General features: G+C 40.8%; 1 protein-coding gene across 2 annotated transcripts in view; it reads left to right on the forward strand.

The window, feature by feature from the left end:
- Nucleotides 1–2,134: 2,134 nt before the first annotated feature.
- LOC119730971 overlaps nucleotides 2,135–17,548 on the forward strand; it is a 28,035-nt gene continuing 12,621 nt past the window's right edge. Inside the window, exons 1-11 of one of the 2 annotated variants that reach the window (XM_038204046.1) lie at nucleotides 2,135–2,515; nucleotides 10,226–10,471; nucleotides 10,926–11,106; nucleotides 12,936–13,063; nucleotides 13,634–13,888; nucleotides 14,665–14,790; nucleotides 14,992–15,114; nucleotides 15,341–15,457; nucleotides 15,763–16,008; nucleotides 16,934–17,111; nucleotides 17,241–17,368. In XM_038204046.1, coding sequence (XP_038059974.1) covers nucleotides 2,419–2,515; nucleotides 10,226–10,471; nucleotides 10,926–11,106; nucleotides 12,936–13,063; nucleotides 13,634–13,888; nucleotides 14,665–14,790; nucleotides 14,992–15,114; nucleotides 15,341–15,457; nucleotides 15,763–16,008; nucleotides 16,934–17,111; nucleotides 17,241–17,368 — 1,825 coding nt within the window. In that variant the 5' untranslated portion in view covers nucleotides 2,135–2,418. Of the gene's footprint in view, nucleotides 2,516–8,063; nucleotides 8,176–10,225; nucleotides 10,472–10,925; nucleotides 11,107–12,935; nucleotides 13,064–13,633; nucleotides 13,889–14,664; nucleotides 14,791–14,991; nucleotides 15,115–15,340; nucleotides 15,458–15,762; nucleotides 16,009–16,933; nucleotides 17,112–17,240; nucleotides 17,369–17,548 lie in introns of those variants that run through there. The other variant, XM_038204047.1, reaches the window with a different exon arrangement.

Below are 17,548 nucleotides of genomic sequence, written 5' to 3' on the forward strand. Positions count from 1 at the left end.
ATTTTCAACAAAGCTACAAAATAATTCATACATATACCTCTTTACTATGTGTTGATGGCGTTATGAGAACTTTTTGTGGAAAAATATGTTGCCAACCACGGCTTCAATTTATGCGCTTACGGCAGCCCATACAAATGGCCTCAATGTTTACAAACAAAAGAAAGGCCTATTATAGCCAATGCCGAATTGTTCCTCAAAATGGTCGTACGATTGGAGCATGGAGCAAGGCTGTTTAAGTTCCGAACCCCGGTTTCGGTCCCTATCTGCCACTTTTCACGTTGCATATACCGTCACCGTTCACATTCGCTTGTCAAAAATGGACGGCCTGTGAAGAATTTGTGGCACTTTTGTGCCCAAGTTGTAAATTGTTCGTGACGAAAATCACAATATATGTCGTCTGTATCCACTGTCGTGCAGTTTAATCAGACTTCACAGCGGAAGCAAATTGATTTGAGACTGCTTTTGCAGATTAAAAGAAAAAAAATAGTTCAAATAATTAAATTGAAAAATGCTTACAAAGATGATCCCTAGTTTGTATCACAAGTGATTAACAGTACAAATAATTTTCGGCTTCAAGCACAATGCACTAGTATACTCGTACCCGTATTCGGAAATATAAGTACTCGTCGTACTCGTACTCGGAAGAAAAGTACTCGTACTCGGCAGACCTGTACTTATACTCGGATAAACTTGTACTCGTACTTGGCAAGCTAAGTACTCGGCAGTACTCGGTACTCGGAAAAAATACTCGACTACAACACTGATCAAAAGCTATTCAATGATGATTTGTGACAAAGACTCATAGGCTTATTAGTTTGTTATATTTATTTATCCCCAGTGTCGGTTTCTAACACTTGATTCAGTGTATGTGACCGGATGTTTAACATCAGTGACTGCACTACATTGGTTCAAATCATAAAACGAGTGGAGCAACGTCTACAATCAAGCTCATCTATTATACGAACGACCGTGACTGCGACAGCCACAAGTTGATCATCAAGTCGACAGTGTTGAACGTTGAGTCGTTCCTTAAAACTTCAAACAACAGGTTTTTCCAGAACCTATTTCACCAAATCTTTGCAACAGATTTGTTTGGAACATTTCTGAAAAGCTATCTTTAATATGGATAAAAAAAAACACACGCAAGGTCAAGGGAACTAGATTGGGCCTTCGAAGGGGAATTCCTTCTACTGGACGCTAGCTATTGTGAGTTCACAATAACTTTCAACAGCCTCTGTGTGTGGTTTTTTTTTTCACCTTATCCCCCGGGACTATATTGCGAAACTGGTCGTCAAATTCGATACTTCCGCATACCGCTCAATCATCCATCACAAATGAAGACAAATTCACACCAAAAAAACGGGAAAAGAAGAAAACAGTGCGTGTTTGCTCAGTACAAAAGGGGTTTATTTGCATTATGGTGCAATGCCAATAACGTAGCTGCCTGAGTTTGTTCATGATGTACTCCAAATTGTTTGACAAAGTTAAAAATTCCATACAATTTCCTTTGATTTCCGCATTCTCAAATACCTCTCACCAGTTTTCCTGTAATATGTTTATGCATCTGGTGTTCACGATGGGCCGCATGTTGCCCATTCAATATGGCACTGTGTACGGGTAATCCTATACGATAGCACTGTACGGCTTACAGTTAACAGTGATCCATGAGTCAGGGACAACAGGAGAAAGGTCGGCAGGCTGGAACCAGGATCTTGTGCGAAATACACTTTGAATTCCCACTCTATAGTTAAAATTATTTGACGAGAAAACAGTCGAAATTGCACCCTTCTGAGGTAGGCCTAGTTATATACTCAGCTGATGAATGCAAATATGACAATTTTCTTGTCAGATTTACACTGCAGATCAGACGGGGTCCTAAAAACACAGTCCGCGTCGTTACCATTTACAACCTAACCAGGGCTGAGCTGGGCCTTAAGGGAAGTTCAATATCACGTTACCATCTTGTTCTGGTTTGGAATTACTACAATAAACAAAATTGTTAGAGTTGACAAAGTGCCCTGCCAAGTCTTAATTGGCGCTTACTTTTCGCTTGAGCATGCAAACATATTATTATGGGATGGATTTTCTTTGAATGTTGGTAAATCCAGTTCCAGGGTGGCTTTTGTTCACTTGATCAAGGAACCTGCACACATATTATTGGTTGGATTTCATGTGACGTGACGTACCATTTATTTTCAACGGCCAAGTACAAGTACAAACAGCCAGGGTGCGGACTGTTTCATTTCCTGTTCGCGACGAAGACTGTCCAGACGTTTTCTTTTCGAGTAGGCGTCTGTCCGGACTGCGCACGAACCATATCTTAGATTTGGAAGTAAGAAAGTTACACTCTGATAAAAGTGCCTGACGAAAAGTCTGTGAGATTGGTCGACGTCTGGTTTAGCTTGTTCGAAATCTAGAATGGATGCCGGAAAAGGAGTGAACACATACCTGTTGATGGTGTTCGCCATTCTGTTGGTTTCGTTTGTCAAGTTTCCAGTCAAAGCTCAAACTGAAGGTAAGCATCTCCTATGTCAACCCCCCCCCCAAAAAAAACAGCCTTATGCAGACCCGTTTTACGAGGTTCTCAGTATTGATAACTTTTGATATCCATGCCACATGTATTTGATAGATATGGCTTTATCGACATTTGTGATTTTCGACGCTTAGTCTGGCGGGACAGAGAGGGATCATATATTTTACCCAGACGGTTTGAAGAACACGCACTATGTGAAAATTTCTACGGGATTTTGCTTGGTAACATGAGAGTACATAATATAGGCAACTTTTTTTCAGAAGGGATGGAAGATTTTACATCTTTTGAAAGAGTGAAATTAGGCGAAAAATATGAGCACAACATGTTTTAATTTTTGGGGTCTGGGTCGGGTACTTAAACTTCTGAAAAATGATGGGGTCATTTATCAATAAAATTGATAACCAAACGTGTTTGTACATTAGTGTTACTGTCGGTTTACATAAAGACATGTCATTGAGAAAATTTAAAGTATGTTTCCGTATAAGTGTCGCACTTTGTGCCCATTTATAATGCATCTTTCTGCATCATCAGGAAAAAAAGATGAAAGAATGCGAAAAAAGATGAACGGCATCCCTTCTGGAACGGTTCACAAAACTAGGCAAGCCTATATGTGTCTCAGACATTTGGTCTAAAAGGTACAATCGTTTGGTTCTAATTTTTTAGGCTAGGGGGCCGGGGAGGTTTCAGCAAGTCTATAATTTCCAAGTGGGAATTCGCAAGTAACAGTTTGTTTTATGTGGCGGTGAAAGGTTTATGAATACGCGACTTCGGTATTCCATCAAGATTTGCCGATATTTCTTTCGGGATAAAACATTCTTCGGATGCATGCACAAGCATAGTGGAGTACTGCAGCAAACGTGAAGAGATTATCGTGTTCTGACGTATACAATCTTGCATAAAAAAAACCTTTGGACAGCGAAAGGTTTTTGGTGTCTAGTGTGTCAAAACTTTTGTGCGAACGAAAATTCCATCTCTTTTCGATTGCACGAAAAATCCGCACAGAATGCAGATTTGGTTACCACGTTTCGTAGCCTTTGTAATGCATTTATCTGCCGCAGTTATCCCCGAAAAAATTGTCAAATCTTGATGTGCACCAGACTTTTTTGAAATACCGAACTGGCTAATTGTCATTTTAGTAGCTAAATATAAAAAGATGCAAATGTTTTTCTAAATTTATGACAAAATAGAATTAAAGGTGTACGCTTTCTATTACCCAAATGGTTGAACACTCCAACCAACCACCCAAATGGTTTGGTTTTAAAACCGGACTTTTGCAGTTGGTGTTTGACCTTTTGTGTCTCATTTTGCTTTCGTTGTCGGTCTTTGTAGGCCTAATGCATTTACATGCGGGCTTCCACCTTTATAAACGAATTTATATTGATCAAGATGGCATATTCACTAGTGAGCACTGCTTCTCTAAGCATTATTGTTGAAGCTGTGAAATCTATTCCAATTTTAGTTCAACTATGTCGCATTAGACTGTATCGTTAAAGAGACCGGGCCATCGGGGAGTGTTTAGAATTGATTTCTTGGTCAATTTTCACTACTTAACTTCGTTTCAGTCTTAGGTATAAAGTTTTTTTATTCCGTTCGTGTCATTCGTGACAATTAAACGGAAGAAGTTTGAAACTAAGCATGTATTTCGACCAATAACTATTCAGTATATCGTGGTCAAGTAAACAATATTATGCGTTACTTATTTAAGTGTGATTAATATGCTTTTGACACCCAAAAGTGCCCGGCCGCGATTTTTCCCCCAAACGACATAAGTAAATGGGGTGTACGCTATGAGGTTTTGGACTTTACTGCGCTAAACATATGAAAAAAATATATACAAAAGAAAAAAAAGTGAAATGAATTTGAACCTCATGAAATTCGGACTTTATTTCCCTTTCCAAAAAATACTCCCAAGCCGCAAATTAGAAAAGAAAAGAATGAAAAATGTGGTTTTGAACTCACACCCTCCGATCTCAAAACTATGGCATTAGGCCCAAAAAAAAGTCTGCTGTTTCTGGTATGCGCGCGCATCGCCGTAGCCATGCGCGTCGGCAAAATGAAAACGTTGTTTTTTTTTCAATGAAAGATGATGTCTCAAAACCGCCAAACTCACTGGTTAAGTGACTGTAATCCTGCTGCTGCACACTTTTAACGTGTTTTTAGATTGGGTTATGGTCGAGAATAAGCTTTATGTGGCCTCTCTGGACTCCCATTTGCACTAAGTTTAGTCGGGCACCATTTGCAGTCATCAGCCGACATTTGAAGAAAAAAAAAACGTAAAAAAAAAGCCGCGTCGCCGCACCACTTTTTCCAGAAACCGGGGACTTTTGTTGGCCTTATCCAGCTGAGCCATCGGAGAGCTCGTCAGCAAGGCGTAATTCATGGCATTATTAACCTGCGTGTACGTATAATAAAAGTAGAGTGCGCTCAATAACTATCCATAACGATGTCGTTTGGGAAACATAATTCGGCTATTAACAAGGAAACAGTCAATTCTAGACATTTCACAAGGAAATAATAACATTTGGAACGAACACTTCTGGCAAGGATCAGAATACGATAATGAATTCTACGGTAAACACAGCACAATAACAAAATGGTGTAGGCCTATTATGTACGCCCACGAAATCGATAGGTTTCCGGAAAGCGTTCGGTGACACTGAAACTGGTCACGTCCCTGGAACAGGAAATATTTTTATAAATGTTTCTGCTTGCGCGCCAGGCCAGCGCTGACGCTAACTCTGCTGACTTGCGCAACTAGCTCCAGGTGGGCCTAATTAATTCTGGGCTTTCAAGTGTGAAGCTGGGTCATTGAAATTGTTTTCGACGAAACAGTTTAGTCGGAAGGCGACATGACTGGCGACTACGAATTGGCATTTATTACTAAAATGCCCGTGCCTTCGGAGGTCTGTCATCCGATGAAAACATTTGCACACCTGATTTTTGTGTCAGCTATCATGGCAAAATATTGGATGCAATATGTCGTTTTAATGCAACGTGTTTTTCTTGAGGTTTTTTTTTACAATAACTTTCAAGTGTTTACACCGCGATTCGACCCAGAAGTCCGACGGCGCGCGGCGACGGAGCTGTGTTTATGTAGCGCGGTTGGGAAAAAATCGATCATGATGATACAAGGTCCACTGAACTAATTCAAGCCCCATTGAAAACAGTGTAAAATCAACAAAGTTCAGGGCCAAATAACATGCAAGCCAACATCACGGGGGTTTCTCAAACAAAAATTTAATTATTGTCTTGCCTTTTATCTTTTCATTTCAGTGTCAATTTTGGGTAGATTAGCCAATTACAATTTTAAATATTCACACCCAAACAAAATCACCTCCCGAAAACTTGTGATAATTCCCAAGCCTGCATGTAGCCATTTTACAAGTGGCATCCTTCCACTTTCACATGCAAATATGACCCACTTTTCAACCGTAATATTGTATCAAGCCTGCCCTCAGATGGAAGCCCCAAAACCAGGGAGTTGATCCTTGGGTATATTACACAATTCCACCGTTTTTAAAGCCAAACGGTCTCCGTTTTCAAAAGAAATTGTGGGGGGGGGGCACTTTTTATGTTAATGAGCTCGCGTAGAAATTCTTACTTGAATTTCAGTGCACCCTTAAGGGTGCGTTCGTTTAGCTCACCCGGGTCGACACGGGTAAAGGGTTAGGATTAGCCACGACGGCCGGGCTAATCGAACGCTCAACCACGGGCCATCACGATCCTCACGTGACGCCCTAAGCCGTGACGCGTGGCCGTAGCCACTGACAAAACGCCTGTTTCGGATTGGGTCTTAGTTTAAATGTACCGCTTATTGCAAATCTCAAAGTTGGGCTGAAATTATTTATAGCTGAAAGGTCGCCATGAACTTAATGATTACCTTTAGACTTCAAATAAAATCAAATATTGGAGTCCACTTGAGATTTCCGCCGTCCGACCGCCATGTTTGTCCGTTTATAGAGAATGAACAACGCATGCGTGACGTACTTTCACCAGTGACTCTACTCCACGAGCAGGGTCTGTGGCAACCTCGTCCCCAGGGTTGCCACAGGAAACGAGGTTGGAAATAAAGTAAGCACTGGGGACGAGGTTGGGTCCGTGGTGGCTGACCCGGGTGAGCCCCGAGAATGACGTCAGAGCTAATCGAACGGCACGGGCTGACCCGTGTCGACCCGGGTGAGCTAAACGAACGCACCCGTACCCAATATAAAATTTCCTTACACTAAGGCCAAAAAAAGTCTCCGGTTTCTGGTATGGAGCTTGCCAACCTCGTGCCCCGTGGGTACGATCTTGCAGCGCCATGTTGTTTCCCATCATGCCTTGCGCGATCGTAGCCCCTGGAATTGTGTAATTTAAAGATACCAAAATACGGTATATTATAATTAGGGCTGCAGTTTATCTGTTTTACGTGCCGACGCCATCTTTAAATGTTAAAAGTTGTGATTTTGAAGAATCAATCCTTTCAAACACAACGTTTGGACGTTGTGTTAATGAGCAAAGATTTGTATTAAATGTACGTAGGCCTACCCCTTTCGTGCCTTTACAACCACAGATACAGGGGTTTTTTTAGCGAAAAACGCGGCTGACATAATCCATATCGTACAGGCATCGCGACTTTTGAATCATAATTTTTTTTTCGTACGTGACGTTACGTGCAAAGCTAAGCGCGCGAGCGCATTATGGGCGCGCCCGGCGTGCAATCTTCGAAATGCCCGCGCAGTACGCTGTGAATAGCCATTCAGCGTCATTTACGTCATCATCACAGCCAGGGGTTAGTGTAACACGCGCCCCTGGAGTCGAGGCTGGGAGCTTGCCCAAAAAGTGGCGCGGCGACGCGACTTTTTTTTTTACCTGATTTTTTTGCTTCAAATGTCGGCTGTCGGATGACTGCAAATGGTGCCCGACTAAACTTAGTGCAAATATATGGGAGCTGCAGAGAGGCCACATAAAGCTTATTCTCGACCATAACCCAATCTAAAAACACGTTAAAATTGTGCAGCAGCAGGATTCCAGTCAAACCAGTGAGTTTGGCGGTTTTGAGATTTCATATCTTTCATTGAAAAAAAAACGTTTTCATTTTGCCGACGCACATGGCTACGGCGACGCGCGCGCATACCAGAAACCGGAGACTTTTTTTTGGGCCTAAACTCATTCTTTCACGGTTTCTGTCCATTTTTGAGATTCTTGTATCAAATATCATGACAAAATCATGGCACAACCCCTACCCACTTATTGTGACTATCACCAACATGAACTGACAACATTAATTTATCATTGCTCCAAGGAAAGGCGAAAAACCCAAATTTTGGAAAAAAAATTGGGAAAACTCCCTTCTGGACCCTAAATAGGCGACCAATTTTCTTTGAACCCAGGAGCAAATTATCGTGAGGCATTATGAATTCAAGTTGAAGTGAATTTGATCATAATTGAAAACACTCCCTTCAAAACAATGAACTATTGTTGAAGTAGCTGTTACTACCGAAGCTTTTGTAAACTTTCAATCTATAGTTAGTCATTTTAAATGCTATCTTACGGCAAATGTTTGGAATTTATGGAAAGGACAGTTTTCGTGACTTGTTTGCAAGCCGTGTTTTATCAACAGAGGGCGCTGTATAAACATGTCAGCCTCCATAAATCAGCACGTGAGATTATTATGGGCCAGTCATCTTGTCAAAAAAAAAACTGCCCACGTATCTGATCATGGAATAGATATTAGTCTATTCCTTCCTCCATGATCTGATCATGTTGATCTCGCCTCAGAGAAGAATGAGATACAACAAGTGGAGGTTTCTTCTCCATTCTCCAGTAATCACGATGTGTTCCAAGCTGAGGCTATTAGTATAGGCACCCTTGTGCCGAAAATATTCCCATATCTGGCATGTATTGTCTGGCCGTCACTTGACACTGCATACCTGTGCACAAATTCTCGACGTGATCATGCTCGCTCGAGACTGGTCTGAAAATGTCTAAGTGTTTCCTGTCATTATTTGCATGTGTAGGCCGAATGTTAATAATTAAGATTACAATGACAACCCCTCATCAGGTGCTAGTACTATAGTAGTACGGAGAGTGATACAGATACAGTGATACAGATACAGATTACAACATTACTCTTCCGGGGAAAAGTTCCATACTCGGATGTCAATTTATCTGCTGCCAAACATATTAATTGTCACCTCACCTTGTTCTTTGAACCAAGAGGGATCCAGGAAGCTGTGTTAAGGTGAAAAAAATTTACTAAAAATGTGTTTTTAGATCACATTTTGGATGCATACGTCGTGCAGAACTAACTTAAAGCAGCCGGTCAAAACTGATTGTAGTGGCTGAAAGACAGCTGTACGTTATACACGTGACATCAACAACCATGACGTCGCATGAGCCTGCCAATGATAGTGCAATACGTCATTATGAATATTTATTTTCTCATGAATATTTAGTTAATTTCAATGGTACTTCAAATACGTCCAAAGATTGATTATTGCAACAGCGATCGTGCGCGGCCTAGCGGTTAAGAGTCTCGTGTATCAAGCAAGCGTCAGAAGTTCGAATCCCGATGAAGCAACTGACTGATTAATAAATAGAAATTAAGGAAAGGAGAGGGTGAGAGTAGAGGAGGGAAAGTAGAGGAATAACCATAAAAGATGTAACTTTTGGCGCTAGAAAATTAATTGAAAAAAGTGACGTCCGAGTATGGAATTTTTTCCTATATCAAATATTGTTACTCTGACATGTTACTCTGAAACATTGAAGTTTCGTGTTAGAAAATGCTGGAAAAACTAAAAAAACAAAAATGTTCAAGTAGTCTGGTTCCCTGACTCCACTGAAGATGAAATGGATCCATTTTTGATAATATATGCTGGAAAATTGTATGGTAAGGGAACCAGTCTAGCTGGCCTGCACCCATTCATGAACATGTAACCAATAGCAAACAAAATTTGGACTGAAAAAATGGAAAAATTGGAGCAGTAGTTGAAAAATAGTTAGGTTTTTCCAACGGTGGTTGGCCGACCACTGTTGGAAATGTATACAAAATACAATTTTCTTGAAAATGACTTCACACTAGGTGCCATAATTTTACAGGATGCTTTAGACCAGACTGTCATTTACCAACATACTAGCCCCATAAATGTGGCCTATTTACTGGACTGCCTCCGTAAACATAGGCCACACATCCACATGTACAAAAAACGTGTCGACTTTGCCAAATTTTGATTTTCACATTTAGGCTTACTTTTTACGTTTTTTTTGCTTAAGAAGCATTCTCACCCTCTATATAGGCTAATCAGAAAGTGCTGCCTTTTTCAGATGTTTAATTTTTGTGAAATTTCATGTTGAAATTTTGATACGCAAACGTGTGCAAATGTATCTGGAAATTTCACGAAAAATGAACATCTGAAAAAGGCAGCACTTTCTGATTAGCCTATATAGAGGGTGAGAATGCTTCTTAAGCAAAAAAAACGTAAAAAGTAAGCCTAAATGTGAAAATCAAAATTTGGCAAAGTCGACACGTTTTTTGTACATGTGGATGTGTGGCCTATGTTTACGGAGGCAGTCCAGTAAATAGGCCACATTTATGGGGCTACCAACATACTAGCAAGGTTTTTCGTAAAAACTTGGTAGTTATATTTTTCAATGTTTGCAAAAGTTGTATTTTCCCTTTAACGATTGTTTTTGGTTGCCTTATATTTGCAGGTAGCTACGATCTGGTTTTTGTGACCAATGTGGAAAATCCTCCAGGGATTTTTGTCGCTCCGGCTGACACCTTCAACTTCACCCTCATTCCCAGCTTTGATGATCATGAACACGTTCTTCGCCCTGTTGCCATTGACTACGACCCTGTGGACGGCATGGTGTACTGGACGGATGTGCAGCATAGGAGCATCTCTCGTGCCTTTGTGGATGGGACTGGCTCAGTGGTTCTCTTGAGGGATTTGATTCGTAAGAATTTACTTTAATCTAGCCCCATAAACATAACAAATGTGGCTCAAATGCTGGACTTGTCCCTTATTGTGAGCAACACGCCAGTGATGATTTCAACACATGCAGAAAAGTTGTGTTTGAGGAAATCAAAATAAATCTGCCATATTTTTTTCTCAAGGTCAGAAAAACATCCAGTATTTGAGCCACATTTATGGGGCTACTTAATAAATATGAATAAAACATGTAAATATGCATTATTATTATTCACAAATTTCGTCAAGATTTTCCATACGGCAAAGATAATGCTGTAGTTTCTGATGAGTATTTTACAAGTCAAATTGAGGTCCCGGCTGAAATTTTGAAGGTAGAATTTTCCTTTAGACTTTTACAATTCATGAAGACTCTGGATGATTGAAGTATTGACAACTCAGATCTTTGGAGTTAACCCTATTTAATTGCCTGATATTTACAGAACCCGAAGGATTAACTCTGGACGTTGAGAATCGGGTGATGTACTGGACTGATGCAGGTAGTTTACTCATTGAGCGAGCTTCTCTCGACGGGCAGGATCGCTCTGTGCTTCTCAACCTGACATCTTCGTCGCTTTCCGATGAGGTGAAACCTAGACCGATTGTTGTGGATGTCACAAATGGGTAAAGGATGATACATGTACAGCGTGTGTCAATAAAAACGCAGGATTAGATACAAAAATATTAAGAATATAAACCACCCCTATTCATCAAAATGTTAACCCTCTTTTCAAAGTACCTTTCCTTCTCTTCACTATGCTTTTTATCCCATCTCATTTGGACAATCCTGTCCAGAGATAGAGTACATTGAAGAAGGGTTATAAATTCCAAGCTGGTCTGATTTGTGAAATCACACATACCTAATGAAAGGTTTGAATTTAGTACAGGTGAAAGTATTTGTGGATCACAAAGAAGGACATGTGTGGCAGGATTAGGCTTACATAATCCTTTAGTCCACAATCAATGTTATTAGTCAATAATTCATGATGCTTTGAAACAATGATAGTCCAGTTATTAAATTGAAGTGATACTTATCATCAGTTGTTTCAAAGAAAGTTTTGTTCTGGTTTATTTTGTCTTCAATGCATACCTGCATTGTACATAACTGGTCGTTGTGTTAAGGTCATTGAATCAGACCAACCCGCTTCAGGAGGGCTTCACAAAACTTGTCATAACTTTTGAACCAAAAGTCCAAATTCCACCAAACAAAAATCTTGTCAAAGACGAAATTATGGACAATCAAATCCTTATCAAATTAGGCACACCAGTAGCATAATTTTCTCAGAAAAAAAATCGCTTTGAATCCTGCGTTTTTATTGACACACGCTGGGACATACATGTAAAACCACATACAAACTATGTTTCCCTCAGAATGTGGTAAAAAAAAGCACCACTGTTTGTGAACGTAGTCCATAGGACATGACAGACTTTTACTAAGTACATGTAGTCATGCAGGTTGTTGCAAGTCAATCACTAGTCACTCAGTCCTAGAAATCAAGTGTCATAAGTTATTCAGATGAACTGCGACAAAGGCATGCCTTTGTCATTGCTGATCAACCTCTAGATTTGTTACTCGTGATCTTATTTATGAATGACTTGCGATTGACTTCGGTTTCAAATTAGGTTTTGCCCTTCACCGACATATAAACACTGTATACTCACTCGGGAGGTAAAACACTGAGTATACAGTGTTTAAACGTGGGTGAAGGGCAATAACCTAATTTGATTTACATCACCCCGACGTAAAATTCCATCTTAATGCAGTACCTGCTGCTATGTACATCAGATTCGAACCAGCCAACCGATCCTGTTAGCTCGGTGGTCGAGTGGTAAGACATTTGCACTAGAAAGCAGGAGGTCGTGGGTTCGAGTCCCACCCGAGTGATTTTTTTCCAACTTTCACTCGGGAGGTAACACACTGAGTATGCTGTGTTTATATGTCAGTGAAGGGCAAAACCTAATTTGATTTACATCACCCCGACGCAAAAAAATTTCCATCTTGTGACTTTGGTTTGCAGCCTTGTGTGAGTATACAAATACAGCATAGTTTGAGGGGAAATAGTGGGAATTACTGGTCCCGAGGTAAAGGTCAGCTTGACTACCTTCCGACGCGAGGCGGAGGGAGGTAGTCAAGCTGACCTACATCGAGGGACCAGTAATTCATACTATTTTCCAGAAATAAACCATACTACACCTCATAAATATCATCCTCATACTGCCTTTTTAATAGCCTCATCACTGCCTTGCCGATAACGGTCTTCGTAGATTTTGCATCTTTACTCAGCACAAGATATTCAAGCTATTCGTCAGTCAGTGAAATAGTCTGGTGCCAACACTCTTTAATGGGTCTTTAAATTCATGGAGTGTTGTAAAATCAACTACAACTGTGATCCCTTGTTCTTGGTAGTTTTTATGAGAAGTTAATGAACTGCATGTATTTTTTACTTCCAAAGCTATCTCTTCTGGGCGGATTGGGGTTCCTCTCCAAAGATTGAACGCGCAAATACCAATGGTGCGTCGCGGATGGTCTTGGTGGATACAGGACTACTATACCCAACTGGCCTTGCATTGGATGAGCAGGGTATTAGACTTTGTGTATACCTTTCTAAGAAATAACGGTATTAGGTGTTGGGCCTTCAGCCTTCATGAAATGTTCAAGCGCCCTCTGGCGGCAGGTTAAAAAAAATGTCAAAAATGCATGTCAAAAGATGAAACCAGAAGTGCCTTATAATTTGAAATTGGCAAAAGATGTTAACTTGCTTTCAACGATGTGAGTCTTTGCCTAGGCTGTACATTGAACTTCACAACAATATTACAGTTGACGTCATAAAATGTTGGCGCGCCCTCTAGCAGCATGTTGAAAAAGTCAAACATGCATTTTGAGTTGATGTGTGTGGCGCAGTTTGCGGTAGTCGCTTCAAACGTGATAGCCCAACACCTAGTTTATTTTGGGGTTACAATCTCTAGTCTATTTTTGGGTTTTTGCCCCCTCAGCAATACCACAGCCAGACAGCATTCTTTCCGTTGATAAAATAGCTCTCTCCATTTCTAGGTCATATTTCAAGTCTTTTTGTTCATGTGTACATGCTATCAATTGATGCACACCTTCACATGGTTAATTAAAAAAAACAAATTTGTGGTTCTCTTTTAGGGGGAAGATTGTATTGGTGTGATGCCGGACTAAACATCGTCGAATCCATCGACTTTCTTGGTCAGAATCGTATCCTCCGTGCTGACTTTTCCGGCTTTCTCCTTACTCCGCTTGGCCTCGCCCTCTATCAGGGAAATTTGTACTGGACTGATTACTATTATCAAATAGCAAATCTGACTCTTGGCTCACCACCATCAATTGCAGTCATTTCCTTCAATAACTTCTCGTACCCTTTTGGAATACACATTCACAGTGGTAAGAAACCCATTAGCACATGTATTACATAGTATTACATTGTATTACATTGTATTGCATTGTATTGCATTGTATTGCATTGTATTGCATTGTGTTACATTGTAAATACAATGAACACAATAATGAGTGAGATTTTGAGGAAGGATTTTGGTGACTTATATCTCCACCAAATAACATTTTTGTTTTTTATGATTAAGTCAGACTGGCCAGTTAGGTGGCCCCTTCTAATTTGAACTAGCCTTAGTTTACACTACAGTGGAACGCCTCTATGACGAACATCGCAGGAGCCACAGAAATTGTTCTTAATTGCAATCGTTCGGTAGAGTGATTTTAAGCAGCTGGTGCTCCGGTACTCACTCTTCAATAAATAGCGCCTTTCAGAATTTCACCCTGCACGCCCTGGTAGTTACTGAAAGACGACTTTGAACCAAGCCAACTATTGCATTATGTAATTACACAGTTTTTGAGCTTACTACCTACAGCAATGGGTGGCTTTCCTCTATATTCCTTGGGGAAATAATAGCCGCTTCCCTTATATTCCTTGGGGGAAAATAGCCACTTGTCGCTCGTTTGGTGACATTTTTCAACAACAATGTTCGGTACGTTTTGTACACAAAAATCGGGAGCCAAGCAGAATGTTTGGTATGGCGACATTACGCTGTTTTTACTTATTCCATGTTCACATTTCCTCTGCTGCCAAAATCAAACTGTGACATCCGTTCTTAGTGCACCCAGTAACTGATAAATTTAAAGGCTGTAATATTTCTTGTTTGTAGACACTTTTCTGGATCACAGTTGCGTGGACAGCATGCCTTGCGGGGAAGGGGAACGTTGCCGCCAGTTCCATAACAGCTACCAGTGTGTCTGCAAGAATGGCTTGGCAGGAAATAACTGCCAACTGGGTGAGTTTGATAGCCTGTTGATGGATGTGACTATGACCAAGTTATTATTTTCTCCGCGGACATTGGATTGACAGGTTTTCACCGCTTCTTGATTGCATGCAAGTGACCTTTCAACTTTGCAGAATAAATTTGCCGGGAAAAAAAATGATTATCGCAGCAATTGGACATTTGTAATTTCTTTGACTGTGTCTTTCCTTACAGCTAACCCATGCGGTGGGGCAGTTTGTTCTAACGGAGGATCGTGTCTCCTGTCTTCGAGTACAGACAATGCGTATTTCTGCCAGTGTCCTGAAAGATACTTTGGGACCAACTGCGAACTATTTGGTGCGTACACAAATGAGATGTCAACACATGGGCCTCACCCATGGTGCTACTTACAGAGTTGTTTGTGCTATTTTTTCATTTCTACCACAAACTATATGATTTTTAAAATTGCTATTTTTCTACACATGGCAAGTGAAGTACGGACTGTGTCGGCCATTGTGCACTGAGTGCTTTGCCCAAATTAATTCATAACAATATGCAAATATTTCTGTCTTTTTTTGCACAGACGATCCCTGCATTAGTAACCCTTGCTGGAATGGAGGGATTTGCATTAATGCTACAGCAGAGTTTGCTTGTATTTGTCCCCCTGATTTCATCGGATCATTCTGTGAATCGCAGAGTCGTAAGTAGTGCCCGGACCTTATGTGTCCTTAAGCAAGGCATTTTTTAACCCACCAAGGAGCAAATAGATACCTTTGAGGGCAGAGGTGATGTTTGAATTAGCCAGTTGCCCCTGCATGACAACATCAAGCTGTATACTCCCTGGGGAGCTGAGTTGTCTTGGGGATGTTTTCGTTGAATGAGCTTTTTTTTTTAAAACATTTATTATAATTGATGTCTAACTACATTGAGTTGTCAAAGTTGTGGCCTTCATGAAATGTACTTTTTTTTATTCGCCTGTTCCTTTTTTTCTTGAATTTTCTTTAGATCCTTATGACTTGGTCTTTGTGGCCAATCTGCAACCTCCAGGGATTTATGTCGCGCCCACAGACACCTTCAATTTTACTCTCATCCCGGGTTTAGACGGTAGCCATGACAACATAAGTCGACCCATCGCCATTGACTACGATCCAGAAGAACGCATGGTGTATTGGACCGATGTCACCTTGTCGACTTTAAATCGTGCCTTTTTAGACGGAAGTGGAGTGGAAGTTCTGTTTACGGATCTACAGAGTAAGCTGGTTTTATGACATTGTGTGTTTGCTCTTCTTCCAAAGGGCCACCCTATTGTCCTCTTTGTGCCTATCTGACTGACTGACTTACTTAGTGACTGACGGACTGACTGGCTCACTGACTCTAAGTGTAACTTGTGAGCTGGGCAGTGCTATCGTATAGGATTAACCCTATCCAGCCCATTATGTATATCAGTATACAAATATAACATGGTTTGAGGGCGGACAGAGAGTTGATATTAGCTCCCCGAGATACCGAGGGGAGCTGATATCGACTGTCCTACCGAAATAAACCATGTTATATTTGTTTTACTTTACCTCATACATATTTAGTTGCCAAGTTTTCCTGTTGCGGTATGCACCTCACGGGCAAAAAATCTTTGGAGAAACTTGTCCAGCTCACCAGAAGAATATTGTTGCTCAACCTCCAAAAATGTCAGTTTGTTTACAGTACATTAACTACGGTTGTAAATACAGTTGTTTGTGGACAACTGTTTTTAGTACAGGAGGCATCTTTATCGTCCACAATATTCTCAAGTTCGGCGTCATTGAGCTTGGGAAAACTCTAATTAACATTTACGTGTGCAACCATCTTTTCATGTGTAGCTAGGGCGATGTTAGCACGTGCGTACTTCCCCCGTGCAACAGTGCGACGATTGCTTCATAAAGCGCATGCGTAGTAGACTGTCGCACAGACTACGCATGCATATTTACCCTGTGCGTGAATACTCGCACACTTGGTAAACAGCAAAGATGGCATCTGGCACGTGATGGTGAATGGACCAGTGAGAATTCGGCTTTTGATCATGAATATGTATGAGATAAAGTAATGAAATGTAATTGTGTGTATTCTGGAACCAGCTTTAATGTGTGTGCTAGTCTTCTTTACTATCGATTTAGGGAGTTTTCTTGCCATCTCTTTTTAGCTCCAGATGGTTTGGCTCTTGACGTTGAGAATCGTGTGATGTATTGGACGGATACTGGCAGTGATCTGATTGAGAGAGCTACTTTGGATGGTCGGGAACGATCAGTGGTTCTCAACTTGACAAACTCTTCCCTCACAGCTGTAGAACCAAGAGGGATTGTAGTCGACCCTGCTAACAGGTACGTACATGAGGCTCACCATTGGACCAGCTTAGATTTGGCCATTGGAGCCAAATTATTTGGTTTATGTTGAGGACTTGGGAGGCGATGATTCCCTGACTCCCGTTTCATTCTTCTCTTCTTTTGCAGTCATTTGTACTGGACAGACTGGGGTACCGCACCAAAGATTGAACGATCTGCCACCGACGGCTCAGGTCGTCGCGTACTCATCGATACAAGCCTATGGTTGCCGAATGGTATATCCCTCGATCTGGAAGGTAAATCTTTGTGTATTTTTTCCCTTCACTTTGTGTATTTTTTTCCTTTTTCCAGATTGGCAAGTTTGTTCCTTTTAAAATAAAAAATTCCAACTTCAAATGTATGTTTAGTTCCTGCAACATTATTGACTGTGAGGATTAGGTTTAGGTTCCCCAGCAAAACAAGCAAAACTGCCACTG

Source organism: Patiria miniata, unplaced genomic scaffold (genome assembly GCF_015706575.1).
Source record: "Patiria miniata isolate m_02_andy unplaced genomic scaffold, ASM1570657v1 HiC_scaffold_22, whole genome shotgun sequence".
NCBI classification, from domain to species: Eukaryota; Metazoa; Echinodermata; class Asteroidea; order Valvatida; family Asterinidae; genus Patiria; species Patiria miniata.